The 19958-nt window shown below is 51.4% G+C and overlaps 1 protein-coding gene across 1 annotated transcript in view; it reads left to right on the top strand.

The window, feature by feature from the left end:
* LOC100900772 (cholecystokinin receptor type A) overlaps positions 1-18558 on the top strand; it is a 19169-nt gene extending 611 nt beyond the window's left edge. The window contains exons 2-9 of the mRNA XM_018638819.2: positions 2165-2309; positions 5057-5260; positions 5682-5852; positions 9360-9582; positions 14326-14437; positions 14632-14810; positions 15740-15804; positions 18338-18558. Of these exons, the coding sequence (XP_018494335.2) occupies positions 2165-2309; positions 5057-5260; positions 5682-5852; positions 9360-9582; positions 14326-14437; positions 14632-14810; positions 15740-15804; positions 18338-18558 (1320 nt within the window). The remainder of the gene's footprint in view (positions 1-2164; positions 2310-5056; positions 5261-5681; positions 5853-9359; positions 9583-14325; positions 14438-14631; positions 14811-15739; positions 15805-18337) is intronic.
* Positions 18559-19958: the final 1400 nt, after the last annotated feature.

The following is a 19958-nucleotide window of genomic DNA, read 5'->3' as shown; positions in this document are numbered from 1 at the left end:
GCCGGGCGCTCGCTTCGCTCGCTGGCTGGGAATAGGCTGGCAACGTGGTTCGTGGAGTGCAACTACGGTTGCTTACGACGTTGACGATTCGCCGGTATTTCTTGTTGCGGTATTTTCGAAACCATCATGCTCCTGATCATTGCGTTGGAGCATGTCAACAGTCAAGTAGAGATGCTCCCAATGTCGCCCCACAATGCTCCATTGGGAGCAAGTTCTCTTAGCAATTGGTTGCATGTCTATTTCGATGAAGATGATACTGACGCACAGGAACCAAACGCCTCGGATTTTTTATCCAGCGTAGGACATCTCCGGGCGCGAGCGAACACGGAGTGGACGGCTGCAATGGCGACGACGCGCGACGGCGCGGCGGCGCCATGGCGCAACTGCGCAGTGCATTAGAGCGCCGGACGCGCACTGCGGTTGGGAATGTAGATTCCTCGATAAGTGAATTCTGAAGGAATCGCGATCGCAAGGGCATTGCCGAGCACGATTTTCCGGCCTGTATTTTTCGAATGATGGTATTGTGAGAATAATGTTCATATTGGTGATAATTTCTCATGACGGACATGTCGCCTCCCCCATGTAGCGGGAAAGGAGCCAGGATCGATTGATTGATTGATGGCTCATCAGCTCTCAGATCTAATGGTCAATTTGATTTATTGATAGATTTAGCGCCTCCCACGGCCCCGATGCGCAATATCCATTCCAAATCCAATTGGACCAATTGGGTTAATGCGCAATCGGCGCTCTTACACGGGACGGTTCTCAGCTTGAGTCGTGGCCAAGTAGACCATGATTGAAACGCTTTTATCGTTCACTCCCGAATGAAAACGTCAGTGACGACGGCCTTTCACGACTGAGGGCATAGGAAATTACCAGTTGGCAATTATCTTCGGTATCGAAACACAGCTTTGCCCCCCCCCCCGTGTCGCGCTTCATAGTAGGAATGATGATGATGATTTGACTCACCTGAAACGGTACCGATAGTGCAGGCATAGGAATGTTGCCCCCTCCCCTCAGGAGGATCTCGACGGCGACGGCGCCCTTTTCCGATTCTCCGAACTCACACAATTCAGCGGCGGTCTTCGGAAAAAATCCCGAAGGACACGACGAAGGCTCCTTTGTGCTGCGCTTTTCGGGATCAAACTCCGTTCTTTGTAATGCTGGTATGATATCGCGCCTCCTATTCAGCTGGTACAAGCGACAAAGACATTAGCCAATTCGAGCGTCACCCGCCGGTTGATGTAGCTCTAACACTCCAGCTGTCAGATCTAAATGTTAGGCCTCGCTAGACCATCTGCTAGAAATTTCCATCCAGATTTGAATCAGGCTAAGCTTCGATGTTTGCTGACAAAGGTCTCTCCGTCATGTGATTTCTAGCGGAACGGAAGGGAATAAGTGCTCCGAGCGCTGCGAGCTGCATCGACTTCGAGACATACCAAAGGTAGCCTCACACGGCAATTCCGAAACGTGGCGAACCGAAGTTCGTCGAGATCACTCTTAAGTTCATAGACGGACATATGGCGAGAATAACAAGATGAGGGGATGTTCCTGATCCCCGATGAGCTCCCCTAAGCTCTCCAGGACGTTGTCTCATTTGGCGGCGAGCAGACGGACGGTGATTATCCGATCCGGGCACCTCCGGCAATTGAGTCCTTGTATGGTATTGCTGGTCGTCGGATATGACGTCGTACTTTCCCAGGGACCCCTAGTCGGAGTTTCGAAGGAGTGAATTCCCCTTCGACTCATTTACTTCACCAGGAGGGTTTAGTAAAACCATCCTTAAGTTTTGCGCACTAAACGGAGACGCTCGTAGGATGGAGCTTCAGGGTATTCATCTGCTCTTCCCTCGAATAACGAGGGACCGATTGATGGAGTGGGCCCGAAAACCTTCGACGGAACACCCGTGCGGCCACCCAAGCGGACTTTCTCCCGAAGGCTCTGCGGGAGGCGGGCGCTTTCTCAGTCCCCGCCGTCGTCGCTCCCGCCCTGGCGACGCTGTCTACCGCCGCGAGCCCCACGTCAAATTCCCTCGGACGCGTCATTAACAAGACGCGTTGTGTGTCATCATGGGCGAGCCCGGTGCTAACGAGTTTCGAGTTAATCGGGAATGTTCTTAATTGAACTAATGCGATTCCTGCATTGATCATCTAATTCATTCCAGGTACCCACAAACGCATTCCTGCTCAACTTAGCAGTGAGCGATCTCCTCGTCGGAGTATTCTGCATGCCTTTCACGCTGTCCGGCATTGTTTTTCGTGAGTTCATCTTCGGCGACCTCATGTGCAAGGCTGTACCTTACGTTCAAGGTTCGTGTCTTTTGTTTCCTCGTCTTGGAAGCAATCCGCTCCATGGCTAAACAGTTGTGAGAAGAAGCGTATAGCGATGGGATCCCACTCGGCTAGACATCGGACGCGCCCATACGAGAGATCTCTGAGGGAGTCCGAGGAACTCGGCGGTAGATGAAACTCGTGGATCTGCTGAGAAAATTTTGCCCTGAGCCCAGGTCGCTTATAAGTGCAAGGAAAAAGCGTAGACATGAGGGAGGATCCCCAATATTAATTACAATAATCATGAGGACATGACGCAAAACAGTAACGGGACTGCAATGGTTGCTCGAACGAGTCCCGGGGTCTCTAGACGATGGTTGAGCTCCATAATTTCGTCAATGAATTCAGCGTCCGGCCTAAGCCTAACCGACGCGAGATCGCGGCAGATTACCACCCGTGGCATTGTCACGAAACAGAATTCGTTCTCTGGCCCTCATGCTTGTTCTTCGTTCGGATTTAGCCTCTCTACTCTTTGGTGTCGTTTCTTCCCATGAACGATTCCAGTCCTCAGCCCTCCGGGGATGTTTTCCCCCAGACGATGCTTGGAGATTCAAGGCGTAGTTTCGCGGCCTGTGTACCCTTCGTAGTCTGGGCCCATTCCCGGGATGAGAATTTCCCCTTCCCCTCTGCGTAATTTGAAATTCTCCTCTCTATAAGTGGAATGATCTAGCTCGGAACGACTCTACAGCAAGTCCTGATTCCCTCTCCGTCTCTCCTGGAGACGCCGCCCCGTATCGATGTCTTGCGATAAGTATACACACATGAAGCTCCCGTAGATCGATTCCACCAGCTACACCTTGAGGAGGGGACACAAGCACTTGGATGAGCGGAAACTCTCTTCATCGCCTCGGGAGTGAGGCTAAAGGCGGCATCCTAAATTAGCGGGAACGAGGCGAGGTGGGTATGAGAAATTGCCAGTCATCGACTCGCCGATCACCAGTCTATCCCATAAATCTTCCCCATTCCATTGATGAGACAGGCAGCGAGGGGCGAGCGGTGTCGAGGAAAGTTTACGCTCAGGATCGTTAGAAGGATGCACGTCAAGGAAAAAATCGATGTGTCACGTTCGGACACTGCCGCGGCTCATGGTCGCATCCGTCGAGCCCGCAGCCTTCGAGATCACTCCGAAAGGGTAGGAAAGGGGATACTTCGAGTTTAAAGCACATACTTGGGCGAAGATCGAGAGAGATCGTCGACGATATCGACTCCGAAGGGAAGCTCGGCCGCATCGGAAATGGTCTTCTAGCACGCATCGACGATTGTGAGCACCGCTGATGTCTGGGAACTTCCACCGGAATTTGCACGGAGAGGCGATCGACGCTACGTCGGCCTGGTTCCCCTGCTTCCATAGTGCGTTGAGCTTGCCTGCTGTCTGCAAAATTCATCCGAGGGCTTTCTCTGACGCAAGAGACACGGCAAATTCCTGGGATGAACTAAGCCCGGGGATTAGCTTTAATCGAGCGCATGTCGCGCGGACATTAAACTCTGATACACGCGCCTTCACTACTTTCCCCTCGCTGTTCCATACTATCTTTGACTCGCATTTCAAAATGCCTCGTCTTCGCTCCGGGCTCACCGCTGGATCCAGAAAATATTCAGCAACATGCCTGGCGTCAGCAAGTGATGAGAGGGTGGTTATACCTTGAGCATGCCCAAGAAGCGCCGAGCGGATCTCTTCCGTGCGCTCGATGATCCACTACAATTGAAGGTCGAGCGTGCGAATCAAATCAGGAGAACGGAGGGCTCAGCATTATTCCAGAATGTGATTCGGCGAGAAAATTCGTGACAGGGGCGAACAAGGCGTGCAGCCCCCTCTGAGCTAATCACCGTTGCATCTCGACTTTTGCGCTCGAACCGATTGAATTCCTCGGGATGCAACCCGGACGGGTTCGGTCCTCTCCAGCTCACCGCAGTTGATCCATTCATTCCATCTAGAGAGCCATACGAGATATGTACCGCCTGGTCCCTGCTCGGGGATGGCATGCAACAGGTTCGATTCCTTCTCCGAGCGCAGGTCCCGATCTCGATTTCTTCGAGAGCATCAATTCGCTCTCTCCGATCGGTCGCAGGAGGAACGTGTGATTTCCCGGGGCGCTACCCGGTATCGGTATTCAATGCATCGTACTCCATTCCTCACGTTGTTGGAGTTAAACAAAAAATTAAAAAAAGCAAGGGTGTCTCAGCCTTTCTCCGTCTCGCAATCCGACTGTCGAGCCATAAACTTAGCAGCAACTTGTTTCCCCTCTCTTCTCGAATAGCTCAGATGCTAGACGGAACCATTGGCGCTTCTCTGGGCTCTCTGGAGTCATCTTCCCTTCGAGCTGCATCAAGAGAAGCTTCGATGTATCAATTCCTCCATTCGACTGTTGTCAACTGTCCGTCAGGCTGCCCCGTCTTGGCGTCAGCCCGTCGCAGAGTCCCGTATATTCCCGTGAGAGATAAATGGATCCCGTCACCCATCCATCTACCCCCCGTGTGTCACCGATTGGGTATCGGTGCGGGAGGTCGTGATGTATGATGGATCGCAGTGGACAAAGCGACCCGAGCTGTGGGCTCCGTGGACGAATTGGAGATCGTTCCACCGCGTCGAAATCGCGAATCGGGAAAGACTGACAAAGGAAACCCAAATTTCCCGCTGGTCCTCATCCGCGGTGAACGCGAATGATGAGATAAACTTCCCTCATTTTTGATCACAGTCTATCCGATTCTTTCCCTCCTGCTTCCAGCTGTCGCGGTCGCTGTGAGCGCTTGGACTCTCGTGATGATCTCTTTTGAGCGATACTTCGCCGTCTGCCAGCCCCTGCGCTGCCGAACTTGGCAAAGTTCGTGGCACGCAGTCAAACTGATCATTGTGATCTGGATCGTGGCACTTATCCTCATGCTGCCTCTCGGCTGCTTGAATCGGCTCATCGAGATGGAGCGCTTCAAAGGTGAGTACCACAAGGAGTTTGAGCTCCCAAGCTCCCGACGCGTGGACAGGCTGCGATGCAGAATTCCGCGACATCACCGTGAAGCCAGACCATTCTGGTGCTGACGGTCATTGCTTTTTTTTTCTCTGGATGGGATTCCCTAACTTGGTATGGCTTCGTCGATACTCTTCCTTGGCGTTTTTACCCTGGTTCATCCGAGCCTTCTCTCTCCTCGCTGATCGCGCTCTAATCCACTGTTTCGATGCCTTTCCTCCTCGTCCAGAGATCGGACGAGAGATAACTCCGAAGTGCTCTCGACAGATATCATTCGCTCCAACAGCCGGTCGATCAACGCCACATAGAACCAAGTCAACCGTCCCGCATATGCGCGACTTAATTACCTCCCGGATAGCTGATCTTCTTTTTTAATAACTCTCCGCAGGGAAATACAAGTGTCGGGAAAAGTGGCCAAGCCCAGCCTTAGAGACTGCGTTCAACCTCGCTCTAGACGCCGTTTTGTTCGCTGTACCGCTCGCCATCATGGGCACGGCCTACGTTCAAATATCGTGGACCTTGAAGAAAGGCATCAAAGATCACGAGCGATGCGTCAATGGTGAGTCCTTGGTCGAGCTCGATAACGGTTGATCTCTGCGTGACGGGGAACCAACCCTCTGAGGTGGCGATGCGCATCGGCCGCTTGATTGGGATTTGGGTCGCTTTCACGGTCCCTCCGGAGCGGTCTCGTCTAGACTTTCTCGGCTCCGTGGTCCACACTCGAGTCCTTGTTGACGGGCGGCTCTTCGCCGCGTGCGTCCCGCTCTGTTATTCCAAGCATCTAATCCAGGGATCCGGTATTGCGCTCGAGGGGAAGCCCTCGATCAGGAAGCGGCGAGATGTTCATATCATGAGACTCTCGGGTAAGGCAACGGTGGTCGGTGGCTCTTGCACGGAACGTGCGGATCGTCCTATCACGTTTTCCTTGCGATTTCAGCAGCATAAGCTCTCTAAATACACAGCGATCCAGAGCAGGCGTCCAAGGTTCGATCGCTGAGAATTTTTCCGATTTCTCTGCGATTCATTTTTTCTTGTAGGTTTCTGTTCGCTCCTTCTGCGGAGCTTCTCGTGCTGGTGGAATGCGAAGCCATTCCAAACCACGTCCACCTCTCTGATTTTTCCCTGCAGTTCCTGAACTTCCTACTTATTAGCTCCGGCTGACTGCGTGCCGATTAGCGTGATTTAGAAGCTCGATAGTAAAGAATGTTCTGCTCGGCCAATTCTGGAACATGTTTCGACGAATTCATTCCAGTCCCCGTCTGACGTTCGACATTCATTCATCGTGAAGGGTTTTCCCCCTCACTTCGATTCGCATGCCCCTCCAGCGACAATGGGCAATTTCCGTTCTGAACCCTGAGAGGAGCATCTAGACAGGTGATTCTCGATAAAGGCCGACATTCTTCCCTGAATTTTCGCTTTGGAGAGTATGTACACATTCGAAGCAAATTCGTGATCCAACAATCGATTGAGTTGGCCGAGGGCTCTGAGTGATCGTGTGGCGAAGTTGAAATTAATGCGATGCAGGGAAGGAGCGATTCTGATTGTCGATGCGTTGATACGTTCTCCCTTTATCCTCCTTCCTTTAAAGTGAACATTTTCTTTGGGTTTCGTCGCGCAACTCATTCCACGTTTCCATTCGCCGCGAAACTGTCGGTCCACAAGAGTGTTAAACTCCAAATTTGAGAATATTCTTTGCTGTCGCAACTGCTCATCGACTCATTCCTGGCGAGAACATAAAGGAGAGGTGCGCTCTCCGCGCCGAGCTAACTAAGTGCCTGGGCGCGATTCGAGTGTACCTTAGAGCAAGTTGTTGTACCATATAATCGAATTACTTGTCCCGTAATCGAAAAGGCTTGTTCGTGCTCGGATGACTTGGACCGACAACATCCCATTGACTGAATCGAAAATCGCTAATGCCTCACCTCGACAGTCACCGCGATACGGGAAGCGTCTGGAAAACTTGTCTTCAACCATGTAGCAGAGACGGAACTCTCAATACGAGGCCTTCAAAAGGCGGAAAACTCGAGGGTGTCTCCTCTCGTGCAGGACCTCATTTTCTCGACGCACGCCTTATAGTAGTCGTTTGTCTGTCGAGAAGCTGCGATCGATGAATCGGGTCTCCATCGGAACCCGTCCCTCCCGGGGCGAGCCTGTCAGAGAGTTCAAACCTCGTTCGCCCGTGGTGGGGAAAGTATGGGTGGCATCGATATAGCGGCGAATGGGCAAAATATTGAGCTATTTCGAAAAGCGGAGATCTTTCGGGAAATCTGAGCCAAGTAGCGCTTGGGAAGCCTCGGTACTAGACCTCGGAGGTTCTTCTCAATCAGAGTCAGTGATTGAGATTGATTTTTATCAGATCGACGATGCGGCCCGGTCTTTGAGCTTCCCCCATTACTGAGTCTCACGGTGATCATTGGGGTTCGCGCCCCTTGAATTCGAACAGCACTCTCGTCACGGATAAAGCGAACCCATGGTCAAAGACACGGTTGCGCCCGCGGCACGGAGCGTCGTTCCAGAGCTGGTGGAGCCCACGAAGCTCGTTCACGTCCGCTCCGCGTCGGACATCAAGTTCCCTAACTTCGAGACTGGCTTAGAAAAAAGTTGGGACATTCCGTCTGTTTTCGTCGTAGTATATGCACACAGCAAGTTTTCATCGCGGCTTACGTGCCGGCGTCCCTTGGACTGCGTCTCCGAATGGATTCTTACTTCCTCCCATAGAGCCGCCCTCACCGTTTTCGTATCATGACTTTTCGCGGAATCTCCCGGTGCTTTTGTTTGAACAAATGAAGAAATGCACCTGGACCGCTCACCAGCACCAGAGCAAATGTTCCGAAAGATTGCGATACAACAAATGCAGCGCCAATATCGGAGGTTGCTGAAGCGCAATGACAGAGCAGACATTGAGAGTCAATTTTTACGGTAGCCTACTAGAGATGATTTCGGTGACATTCAGACTCATCGTGAAGACCGTCAACAGCGTGGCGTCTCCTGCGGCCAACGAGTTAGCATCACGCTCGACAATTGCTTCGCCCATCGGCGCTTCTACCAAGTCTTCAGCGCTCACAAAGATCATCCTACAGCACTCTCGTCTGCTAGCCACATGCTATGTAGACCAAGAGGCGGGTCGCTGAGGATCAAGGCATGTTCTTGGCCTCATCCTTATAAGCCTGAGAAATAAGCGCATGATATATTTACCGTTTAGAGTCTGTCGATCAAAGCTCCAGAACATGACTCCTATGTGACGGCTGAAGTCTGTCGATCCGCTTCCCTCATTCCCTTCCATTCTACTTAATAGAGGGATATGATCGTCCTGGATTTCATTCATCCGTCCCTCAACTTCTTCTTCAAGGATCGAACAAATTCCATTGAAATTTCATTGTCCGTCAGGCTAAATTTTTGGGAATGAATAGAACATTCATTGAACAAATCGTCGCTATCCTTAGCTCCATGGCGGATAGAAGAAGGATTTAGACAGCAGTCGGCTTGAGCGAATCGATCCGGACTCTTCAAGTCATCGTGCTTTCCGCTTCGACGAAAGAAATCATCGCGGAAACTCGCGAGAAACAGCTTTGAGGATAGACGTTTAGAAGACGTCTTCGTTGCCAGATTATCCCGGCTCACGATATGCAGCAAAGAGTGATCTGCTGTGATTCGGAACAGGGCAGACATCTTTCCCGGAACCTCTACTCGTACGCTCGTGAAAGCCGACGCGACGACAATTGCTTCCATAGGAAGTGCAAAACTCCGTGTTGAATTTCAGCTCGGTGAGCGAGAATGCGGAGACCCTATATTCGCGGTCGAAAATGTCAATCGATGCAACGATCATCCTGGCAAGGCTTGCTTCGAATTCTCGGTGATCGGGATTTTCCCACAAAAATGTCCCATTCAATCTCGGAGTCATACAATCGACAGATACGGCTCGAAAATCATGGAGACTGATCCAACTCGTCCGGGTGATTCTGTTCAAGTCCGATTTAGGGAAAATTTTGCGTCCCATCCCCACACTAAGCTCCCGCGGAATTAAGTCTAGGAGTCGTTTCGGTGACTCGTCCATCTTCCTTTCCAGCCATCCCGATAACGAGAACATCGGGCCTGATGATCAAAGACAGGAGTTGTGATGACGAAGGTGGAGGGAAGCAAAACGGCAAGAAGGTCGCTGACAAAGAACCGATGCTAATTGTGAAGTGGTGCAGGATGACGGAGAACAACTCGGATTATGAAGAGGACAACGTCGACGAGGCGCCAGCAGAGAGAGAAGTGAATGGAGGCGACTCTCTAAGGATGTCGAGGTAGGAGTTCCTCTAATATTCTTCTCCATGAATGAGCTCTATTCTCATTAGGTATTCCGAGCAGCGAGTTTCGAATCCGGATCGAAACCAGTGATTCCGCAGAATATCAGGCTCCAACTAGGCTATCCGCAAACATCATTCGATCGTGTTCTTCCGAAAAAAAATCGGAAGTCTTGTCTCGAACCTGGGATAATGCTCTAACCGCCGAGCGGATCCAAATATATCAAGTTCTTATCTCAGTCAGTTGGTTCGATGGATGGAGGTCACTCCTAGTCGCGATCTGTCCGGCAGATCACGCCCCGCATCCCGACCGGAGTCCGGATATTCGATCCTTATAGCCGAGCGGGTGAGCGTCCTCGGTGTGACCCCCGGTGTCATACGGCAGGTGATCGATTCAAATTGGATATCTATCGCGGGTTCGGATTCTACAGCTTCGCATGGCGAGCCCTTATTTCTTATCTGGGTCAGTGGCGGCTCCCAGGATGCCCGAGGGGCTGCGGAGCGGATAGATACCCGACATGGAAGGTGTAGGCAATCGGGACACGCGGTCGCCCCATCGCGCAGCCCGCCCCCTCCTTGGATCTGCTACTGAGTGGGGCGGATCTGCTACTGAGGTAATGTTTTGGAGATTTATCCAAATCGATCGGGTCACCCCCTTAGGATTCCGCTATCGGACTGGCTGGACTCGCTCGCCCCCGTGCCGAAGGGAACTTACGATTGGGCGATGGAACTCTGCTGTACATCTTGCGGGACAATCATCTGCAATCGGTCGGAGTCGTTGAGCGATCTCCGGGGTCACCTCGGATTCCGGGGGCGCCAGGCTCCCGGGGCCGAAGATGAGCAGTATCTCTACTTTACCGAACCAAGTCTCCAAATGGGCTCGGAGAATAGTTCCACAGCTGTTTAATAGAGCTCCTCGGTGAGGACTCGCTCTCTCCAATCGCTTCCTGCGGTCATTGCTGCTCGTGGTCTGTTCCAGTCCGTCCCCGCAGCCTCCTCAATATCAAGCTTCTGCGCACGCATCTGCCCCACCATTCACCGTCTGTCCTATTCCACGTTCATCAAAGTTTCTATCTTCGGTTCTCTACGATCGCCTGATGAGAACTTTCTGGAGCCGCGAAGGAGGATCTCCGCTCACAGTCGCGCCGCCTCCTCAACTCTAATGGACTGGTAACCGGAGATCATTACGCATTCTGATTGCTGGCTTTGACTTCAATAAAAACCGCTGCCAGAAGCCCCTGGGTGATTGACTCGCCAGTTAGCTGCAGACTGGAGCATTTCCGGGATGTCGGCACCTCGACAGCTGAGCTCAAAGATTAGCTGCAAAATCGGGAGGGGGGAAGCGAAGAGAACCACAATACGGTAGAGAATACTTCCTCGAATACTTCGAAGTTAATTGCAGAGCTAAATTGAAATCGGAGCGTCCCATTCTCTCAGATCTCTCGCTTCTTCCGCGAGGTCCGTGAAAGCGGAGGGGGTTTTCGTAGTGTCGGGGTTGCTCGCTGCGAAAAAAATCAATTCGTCGGACGACGCTTCACTCCATCTATCTCGGCGAATGACTGGAGAAACTTGAGATCGGGAGCCTGAGCACCGGTAATTAACATCGATTTCCCTACCCATGCCGCCGAGACGATCCTCTTAAAGATGGCGTCAGAAAACTCATCAGGTCGAGAACACCGTATCCAACATTCAAGCATGTTACCGCGGCTGCCGACTCCATTCATATAGAGTTGAGCACCAGAGCCCAGCTGATGGAAACTTTCAATGTCCGTCAAATTCTGCGTGCATGAATCGTGCAACTATGCGCCGGAGAGCTCAGGATTTCTTTTTTTTCTTCTTCTTTCGCCTCGCTTTGTGCGTTTCTTCGCTTCTCCATCGTTTATTGACCGAGACTCCATGACGATGAAGCATATCCGCAACCTGTTGGCATGTCTCCATGCTTCTTCCCGGACCTATTGTTCCGCGAAATCGTAGTCACGCTTCTTGCGTGAGCATATGTGTCATGATGGCCGGACTCGATCAACTGCATCGAATCATTCCGGAGTTTCCTCACGAGTCTTCCTCAAGCATTGATGCGTGCGGTGGGCCGCGATAGCTTCTATTATACCGGTCTCAATGAGTCACCTGAAACTCGAGCTGGCTACAGAAGGTTGCTTGATATCATCATCGAAAGCCCAGGGAGCTCTCAAAGAATTCTGAAAGTCCAGCGGGGCATCTCGCGGGGAATTTCGAGAATATCACGCGTCGCGAACCCGATTTAATTATGTAAGCTCGACTGCCAATGATTTTTCCGGGATAGATAGCGGAACAAAGGCCCTCCCAATGGCATGTTAATCAAGCTGAGCTTCTTAACTCCGCATCCGATTAGCAGGCGCGTCCTCTTCCCTGAGAGATGCAGTCCACAGGCCTTGAGAACTGAGGTGCATTCGCAGGCATTGTTCAGAAGCTGATAAGATCTTTATACAGATTCCCTCGTGAAGGCGAGTGATAGCTTCATTTCGGAACAGACGCGAGCATGATAATAATAATAATAAACATTTATAAATCGCTAGATACGAGACCGGACGAGCGCAAGCTTTCATCAGCTTCAGGTGGCGGGGGCAGTCGTTCCGAAATCGGAGCGGAACGCAAGGCGGTGCCAGAGCGGATAGTTCCTCGAGGCTCTGGGGTGGTCCAACATCGATTAACAGAATAGTGGGCGCCGTGCCGAAGTCGATAAGCGATGACCGAAGTCATGCTTCTTCGCCCGACTGCTTCTCTTGACTTCCGCACTCTCTTCTTGAGTCTCCATGTTCTTCCCTTGAATTCCGGGGCGAGGAGGAGGCGTCCTGTGTCGATGGCCGAAGATCTGCTTGGTCTTCGAGAATCCATGCAGAGCTGACCGTCGATGAAATCGATGTCGGATCTCGAAATCCCCGGAAGGTCGATTTTTGTCGGTCTCCGGTGTAACGAGTTCCCCGATGTGTGGAATTCGCAGATGACATTGCTCTTGCTGAATGGATACCGAGTCGACGAATTTCCCAAGGATCACCCTGGATATTTGGAATCGACAATGGGGCAGGTCAACAGACTAGATCAATTGCTGTCCGGCAGAGAAGACTTGCGAACCGATCAGTGACTTCAAGAGAGCTCATAGTCTTGGTCGACGTGTCTCGGTGTGCTTAGGGAGGCAGACTCCGTTCCTTTCAATAACGCTCTGAATTCCGAGACTCGTTGAGCAAAAAAGCGCCCCATTCATTAATCTTGTGCTGACACCTAACGAGCCAGGCTGCTGAGTGAGCGACTTGCTGTATGTCGTGTTATCACTCACGTTCTGATGTGACGTCGGCAGCGTTTGAAGTCCCCATTAATTAGGCGGATGAACAGCCGGATCTGTCCCATAGATAATGATAATGGAGCCCTTCGTGCGGAAAACCGCGCAACTCAATGATTAGCGCCTACATCAGAGAGAATGGTTCTTCTCGTGCTCTATGATCGAGTTTCAGGGAGACATATTCGAGGTTTGCACGATACACAGTCAGATGCGAGATCACGACCCTCTTCGTGGCCCTGCTTCCCCTGGACGGAGGGAGCGACTTTGAAAAAGGACTCGGAAATCGTAGACACATCAGATCCGGAACCTCTCCGGAATCGTCTGCTGATTGTGTTGCTCTTCCGCCTCCGTGCCTCTTGAACATTCGGACACTCAACGACGCGACGCTGCCTATTTAGGTAGACGCCTCGAATGAGAGCGCTTATTGACATTTCAATCTGATTCTCGCTCTTGTTCCCGAGATCAGCGTTTGATCAATGGCCGAACGCCGGCGTGTCTCTCTCCTGTTCCCTGAGCGGCGCTTATCAGGAGTCGGGAGCCAGCGAACCGACCGAGGGAGCCGAATCACTCTGATTCGAATTTCTCCTCGCGCAGCCACCGTTCTCGTGGGAAAACCGAGATAACCCGCATGTGAGACCGGAAGATCATGGCAGATAGAGAAGAACGACTTCCATGAGCTCATCACATGGTCGCGTGTCAGCCCTGCCTGTAATTCACGGAACGTTCGATCAGCTACTGGGATCTCGAGATGGCAAAAGCGACCTGTTAAAGTGTCCCCTTGTCTCTCCTTCTTTCGTTTTTGCTGGGACGATGCGTTTCGGATGATCTCTCTCTCGCTCTCCCTCTCGCTTCGGTATGGCGATAAGCTAGAATCCAGAAAAGAGGTCGTATGGTGCCCACTTCCACCCCCGAGAACCCTGCTGCATAGCGGCTAACCGGAATATATATGTTCGGGGAGTGTCGGCGGAAGCCAAGTGCAGAGCGTCCCGAGACACAAGGCATCGGGATGCTTCCTGGCTCCGCGGAATCCTTCTCGTGTTCGAAGCTTCTCAATCCCTCCCTGCCCCTGGGCTATGACGTCCTTGAACGTGAATTCAATCGAGCGTTGGGGCTCCTGGACATGACGCAATGTCACTGCCATTGCAAGTATGACATTTTTTGACAGTGGTGTCTCGGAGGACATTTGCATCCCGCGGGAACATGATGTGTCCCAGGTGGTCGCCCTTTCTCGCAAGTCTACAAGAAACCCCTCTTCTTGGCTGGGAGGGTCCTGCTCGGCCTTCTCGAGAAATATTCATCTCTCATCTCGGATCTTCCTAGGCCTTGGGCCCAAGATAGAGATTCGGCCTACCCTAAAGCTCACAGAGCACGCGATCCGGCGACTTCTTACTCCCGCAATCCCCGAAGTAAGTCGACCATCTTTATTGCAGAACGGTCTCAACACACCACAGACGTGAGCTCCTCATCGGACATCTACGCTCAAATAATTTAGAGCAACGAATGGCCGTGAAGCGCAAAGTCATACGGATGATGTTCGTCGTGGTAAGCTTCATGTTCCCAAGAATCCGAAGAGAGGTCTGATCATAGCTCGCTGGAAACCAGAGAAGTCGCTGGCCGAGCTCCAGTAACGGGCCAGGATTTGCGTGACTCCACTCATATTTCGTTCCTTGGATTTTTTTTTGATTCATTGGAAAAGGCCTCCCTCGGTTCTGACGTGGTTCCTCATTCCGATTCAGGTTCTCGAGTTCTTCATCTGCTGGACCCCGCTGTACACTATCAACACGATTTCTTCGATTTCGCCGGAATACCTGTCGCCCCTGGGCTCGTTCGGGCCTCCATTATTCCTCCTCCTCTCGTACATCTCGTCGTGCTGTAATCCGATCACGTATTGTTTCATGAACAACAATTTCCGAAGGTGAGACGAGGATGCTCATTGCTTAATTCATGGTAGGCCTACGGGTTTCCGCTGGAGTGCCACTTTATCTTTCTCAATCCTCATGGGGTTCGTAAGGGGTAAATCACTACCTCCCGATGCATATTCGGCCGTGGGAATCCCATAGCTTCGAATCGGATCCTCGACTTGTGCTCTCAAGTGAGCGGGAAAAGGATGTCTCTGAGGAGACCTCCGGATGTTTCCCGAGCGGACTTTCCGACGACAGCGACGTTTGCACCCGAGAGCATTTCCGATCGGGGATATCCGAAACACGCTTCTTGACAGTACGGAACATTCAAGTGGTAGTTTAACATCCGGAGCGATATCACTCGATGTTGCTGAGAGCGGCGTCATGTCTAGTAGCATTGTGCGTCCGGCGTTCTTCCTAATGATTTCCGTCGGAGTAATAAAACGAAGTATCTGCTCTGTGCGGAAGTTTGCTGGCGGAGGAAGCGATACTTTGTCCCCTGTTTGCGAAACCTTGAAGTACGTCCGGTACACTGTATATCGGCATTGCTGAGTTAGCGCGATCATGCAGAATGCCACAGGTTGAGGTACGTGACTGCGGCAAAGGGGATTTCGAATCAGGTTTCCCCCACCTGATGAAAGAATTGAAATTTCTCGCGGTTACACGGTTTCTGGTTTGGGTTTGTCCGGAAAAAGCGTATGTTTCAAATCGGTAAATCAACATTCACTTCTGCACGCGGTCTTTGAGTTGGCACTCACAGGGAAGCGATCTTCGGTCTCACGACCGCTCAGATCATAGGAATCCCGTTCTTTGTTTTCTTTCGCGGCGAAATACCCCTTCGCAGTCTCCGTCTTATTCAAACATGCGCGAATAACACGCAAAGATTTCCGCGTAAGTCTCCTCGGCGAAGTCAGATGAATAAAACATTCGATGCGTGTTGCAGGGAGTTCCGCCGGGCCGTCGGCTGCAACTCGAAGCGAGGTTATCTCGGGAGCCAAGCTGCGAGGAGTCGGCCACTCCGGAATAGGGTACCAGCCATCAAACTCGCGAGAATCGCTTCAGAGGGTCAGTCGAGCGGTCTGAGCGACGGCGTGCAGACCCCTCACAGCATTGATCCGCACCAACTCCAGCATGACACTGTGGTCCACGACGAACTCGATGACCGCCACCGCCATCAAGCTTTTTGAAGGACGCTGCTGGCATCATCTTTTCTTCCACCCTCCACTTTGTGATAGGACTCTCAGGGCCCTGTTGATGTACAGAAATGTTCATATGGATTATGCTTGACCATTCCGTGTAAATAGTATCCATCAATGCGAGATACTGACTGTTACGAGACAGCTGGATTGGTTGCTACTATTCCGTGTCTGTGCTCCGTCAGACGAATATGAGTATTATGGTGTTGATTGCTTAGTGTAATGGTGGATTGATTGATCTCAAATAAAACAATACATGTTGGAATCTGCAGAATTGCCGGGGTCGAATTCAGGTGTTTTCCTTCCATTCCCACTCCGTCTTCCACCGGTTTTGCCCCGAACGAATGCATCCGATCCGATATCCCCGGAGATTCCTGTGGAAGATAGCGCTTATTATTCTTCCGAGGTCATCGGGAATACATTGAGATTGGATTGGGGAGCATCGCAGATCAACCGAATCAACAGATAACACAGAGAACGAAACTAGATTTCTCCGTCTACGCCAGACGACGATAGGGTGTTGAATTCAGAGTAGCTGACCTCGACAGCGAATGTCGCCTGATATGGAACTCCGAGACCCAAGTGGGCTAAACTGAGGAAAGTATCCGACTCGAACCCGAGCCCGGCTAAAGGAGAAGAGCAGGAGGGCCTCTGTTCCTCGGCATGGGCTCTTATTCGAAAGAACTGCTCAAACTCCATCCGTGTATCTCGAAGCGATGGTTATGATGTCCCCGTAAGGTTCGCCGGTCAGAAAGCTCTACGATATGGCAGATGATTCGTGAATCGAAGAAGAAGCGTGGAAGACAATGCTCAGCTGCCATTCGGCCTATTTCTCTCGACCTCAGTCGAGCCCCGAATGCCCACTTGATCAACGCTGGAAACCCTCCCGGACCTCAACGGTCACGGGCGAGAGCGCGGCTGGTGTGCTTATCGTTCTTTTCCCCTATCTGCGCGGGAGATTATGATCACAATTCAAAAAACGAGTTCCTAGATGTCTCAGAGAAGGGTGTGGCCTCCCCGACAAATCATCTCTCACTTTTGCAGTTGGAAATTCGAACCGGAACTATTTTACGTTCGCATATCATGAGCAGCTGGCTGGCATTCAATTCGAATCGACTACGCCCTATTCGAGTTGAGACTCCACCGACGGCTTTTTCCTATCCGAACGAGTTGGAAAAAGTCGGCCGACTCCTCGACTACCCCCAATGGGGAGTTCATATGCGGAGGCTCCGAATCCTTATTCAAACACTCTGGGTGAGACGAGGAAATGTACTCTGAGCTCTGGAGCGACGCGGTTCCCCAACCCGATTTCCGGCGAGCGGAACCTGTTGACATGCGATGATTAAATGTGACCGTCTCCGGCTCTCCGTGCGGAGATCGAGAACGATTCCTATCCCGGAGCGCCCAAATGTGGTGCACCGTTCCTATCCTTCTCCTTAATCGCTCCCAATCGACAAGTCCGAAAATCACGGTCGTCAGTTGGATTGGGGAAGCCTCGCGAAATTTGATCTGTCACAAACAATCCATTGCGGCGTTCGATTTTCCTGAACGGATAGCTTTGAGAATCGATGAATATCGCTCCGAGAATACACAGTCGCAGCCGTCGACCAGCGCGTCGACTTGCGAATAGGACAGGGAGGTCTCAAACGAGCCGGAAATTGCAAGAGGAGCCATTTTCGAACGTTGTGTGAATGTTCGCGAATTGTGGTCAATGCACGTCGATTCCGCGACGTGTCGCAGTTCCACTCGAGTCTTCCATTTCCACCGCTCGCTTCGCCCGAACATGCTCGAACGACTTTTTTCGGTCGAACAATCTTTTGAAAAAGCCGTGGATTCGTTCCAAAGATGAGCCCACTCATGGGTTTCGTATTTCTTTCCAGGACATGTTTAAGCGCGAAGTTTGCTCGAACGTCGTCGGAATTCTCTGGATCTCACAAGTGGCTCCGACAAACTTTCAGGACGGTGTCCTCTCCCGATCACTCCTTCGCACTCGAACTGAGTTGATCGAAACATTCGCAAATTATTGTTTCACGGGGAGATTGTTGAGATGCGTATCTTCACCGAATCAGACATTTTGACTTCTCGGTGTATCTTGGGGGAAAACATGAAACAGAACGGGAAAGGGGTCGGGGAATCCATGTGGAAGTGAAGGGGGGAAGCAATAGAAGTTGAAGAAGCAATCCAGAGTCCGTGTGGTGCTTTGAAAAGAGACTTGGAGGGAAATGAAAAAAACGGACAGATCGGGCAATCGCCCCCTTCCCAGGATTCGCATTTGCAAAACATACTTTGCTTGTCTATCGCAGAAGATGAGTCACCAAGGTGTTTCCTTGATTGATACTCCAGAGCTCGATCCCCTAGAGCGAGGCTTCGCGATGTTCAGCGAAGTTCTCCACACGAGGAAGATCTTTCTCGCAACTTGAGCCGTAGGGAACTTCGGATCGATGAGTCATTAATCATTACTCGCGAAGCGGCTGTGGACGAGAGGAAAATTCACCAGATTTCCTCGTCTCAAGAGAGCGGCAATGTTGCCTTCGGCCGCCTCCCAGGAACAACTCGAACAAGATGAAGATGAGACGCTGGCGAGTACTCGATCTTCTGCTCGTCCTCCGTCAAACGATCCCTGTATACTCTGGATATTCAAAATCACCAATCATTGCTCCGATACTCCTGTCGGGGTCTACAAATGGCTGGCTCCTCGCGAAAAGCACTTTGGACCATCGAGAGCCTAGACGTGAACCTATCTCACTCTTGCAGTCTCCTGAATTTATAGAGCAGACTCCTGATGAGCATGCGGAATTCGATCTTTTCGGTTCAGACGATCAGATCTGGAACTTTCCTGACAGCTAGAGATAATTTGTTGTCGAGGAAACGAATGCTGATGATAGATTGAGTGGAATGCGCTTGGATCTCCAGGTTGGACGTTCTCGATCGAGAGGAAGTGAGACGACCCGAGAGGAGAAAGGAAATATCCGGCTAGTGCATGAGCGAGAATACTCCTTCCGCGTCTCGTCTGAATGTTACCAAAAAAGTCCGTGCTCCTCTTGGCTCATCAGAGCCGATCGTGTTCAGAATTCCCGGCGGGCTCATCGGGATTCCACGATTAAATGCGGAGTCGGCAGCGCGAATAAGTCACTCAGGTCCTTTGAATATATGAATCGGGATTCGAGGGATCAGAAAAATACCGGGCTGAGGCAAGACTGAGAAAAGGCTTGGAGAGAAATCTGATTCTCCCGCGGCGATCGAATTGCGGCTAATGTTGACAGCTCATTACCCACCGGAGGTTTCATCCCCATCGAGCCTTGCCCTGCTGGATTCTTCGATCATGGGATTAGTCAGTCGAAGATTGGCTCCGCATTCGATTCCAGCTAAACAAGAAAGAGGAGCAGGATCATCGGCATTTCCTTCTTCTCCCTCTCACAGAAGCGCTCCATTCCTCATTCTAGCTAGAGAGTCACAAGAGTTGCCTTCCCCAGCGGAGCCAAATAAGGAATCATGATATAACCCAAAATAATTCGATAATTCGTCATCGGAGCACGGCGGGCTCGCCCCCGAATCAGGGTCGCTCGTGTGTACGATGAAAACGTGTAGACAATAGCGAGGATCAAAAATTCTCATAACGGTTAAGGTTGCATGAGGTTCGAAGAGACGGAGTTTCCAATGTTGTGGAGGAGAATCAAGCTCGGCTCGACTCCTCAATCTGGAGTGAAAACGACTGCGAAAGACTCCGCTAAGACCGACACGAAGAGCGGGGCATTCGTTGGAATCTGATGAATTACGATTTCTATCCCAGGAGTTTCAGGGAGGCTTCGTGTCTGCATTCGCGTTATTAAAATCACGGGATTACCCTTGAAAGCTGATGTTTCGGGTTCCACGGATATTCCGAACATGGGTCTTCGAATGGACATCTTATTCGGCCAGATAGCTTCTCCTTGCTTTCTTGCCCGCTGTTACTTCCGATGGGCAACT

Source organism: Galendromus occidentalis, unplaced genomic scaffold (genome assembly GCF_000255335.2).
Source record: "Galendromus occidentalis unplaced genomic scaffold, Mocc_1.1 scf7180000077183, whole genome shotgun sequence".
Lineage (NCBI taxonomy): Eukaryota > Metazoa > Arthropoda > Arachnida > Mesostigmata > Phytoseiidae > Galendromus > Galendromus occidentalis.
Note: the sequence above shows the minus strand (reverse complement) of the source record. Positions and strands in the feature narration are given on the sequence as shown.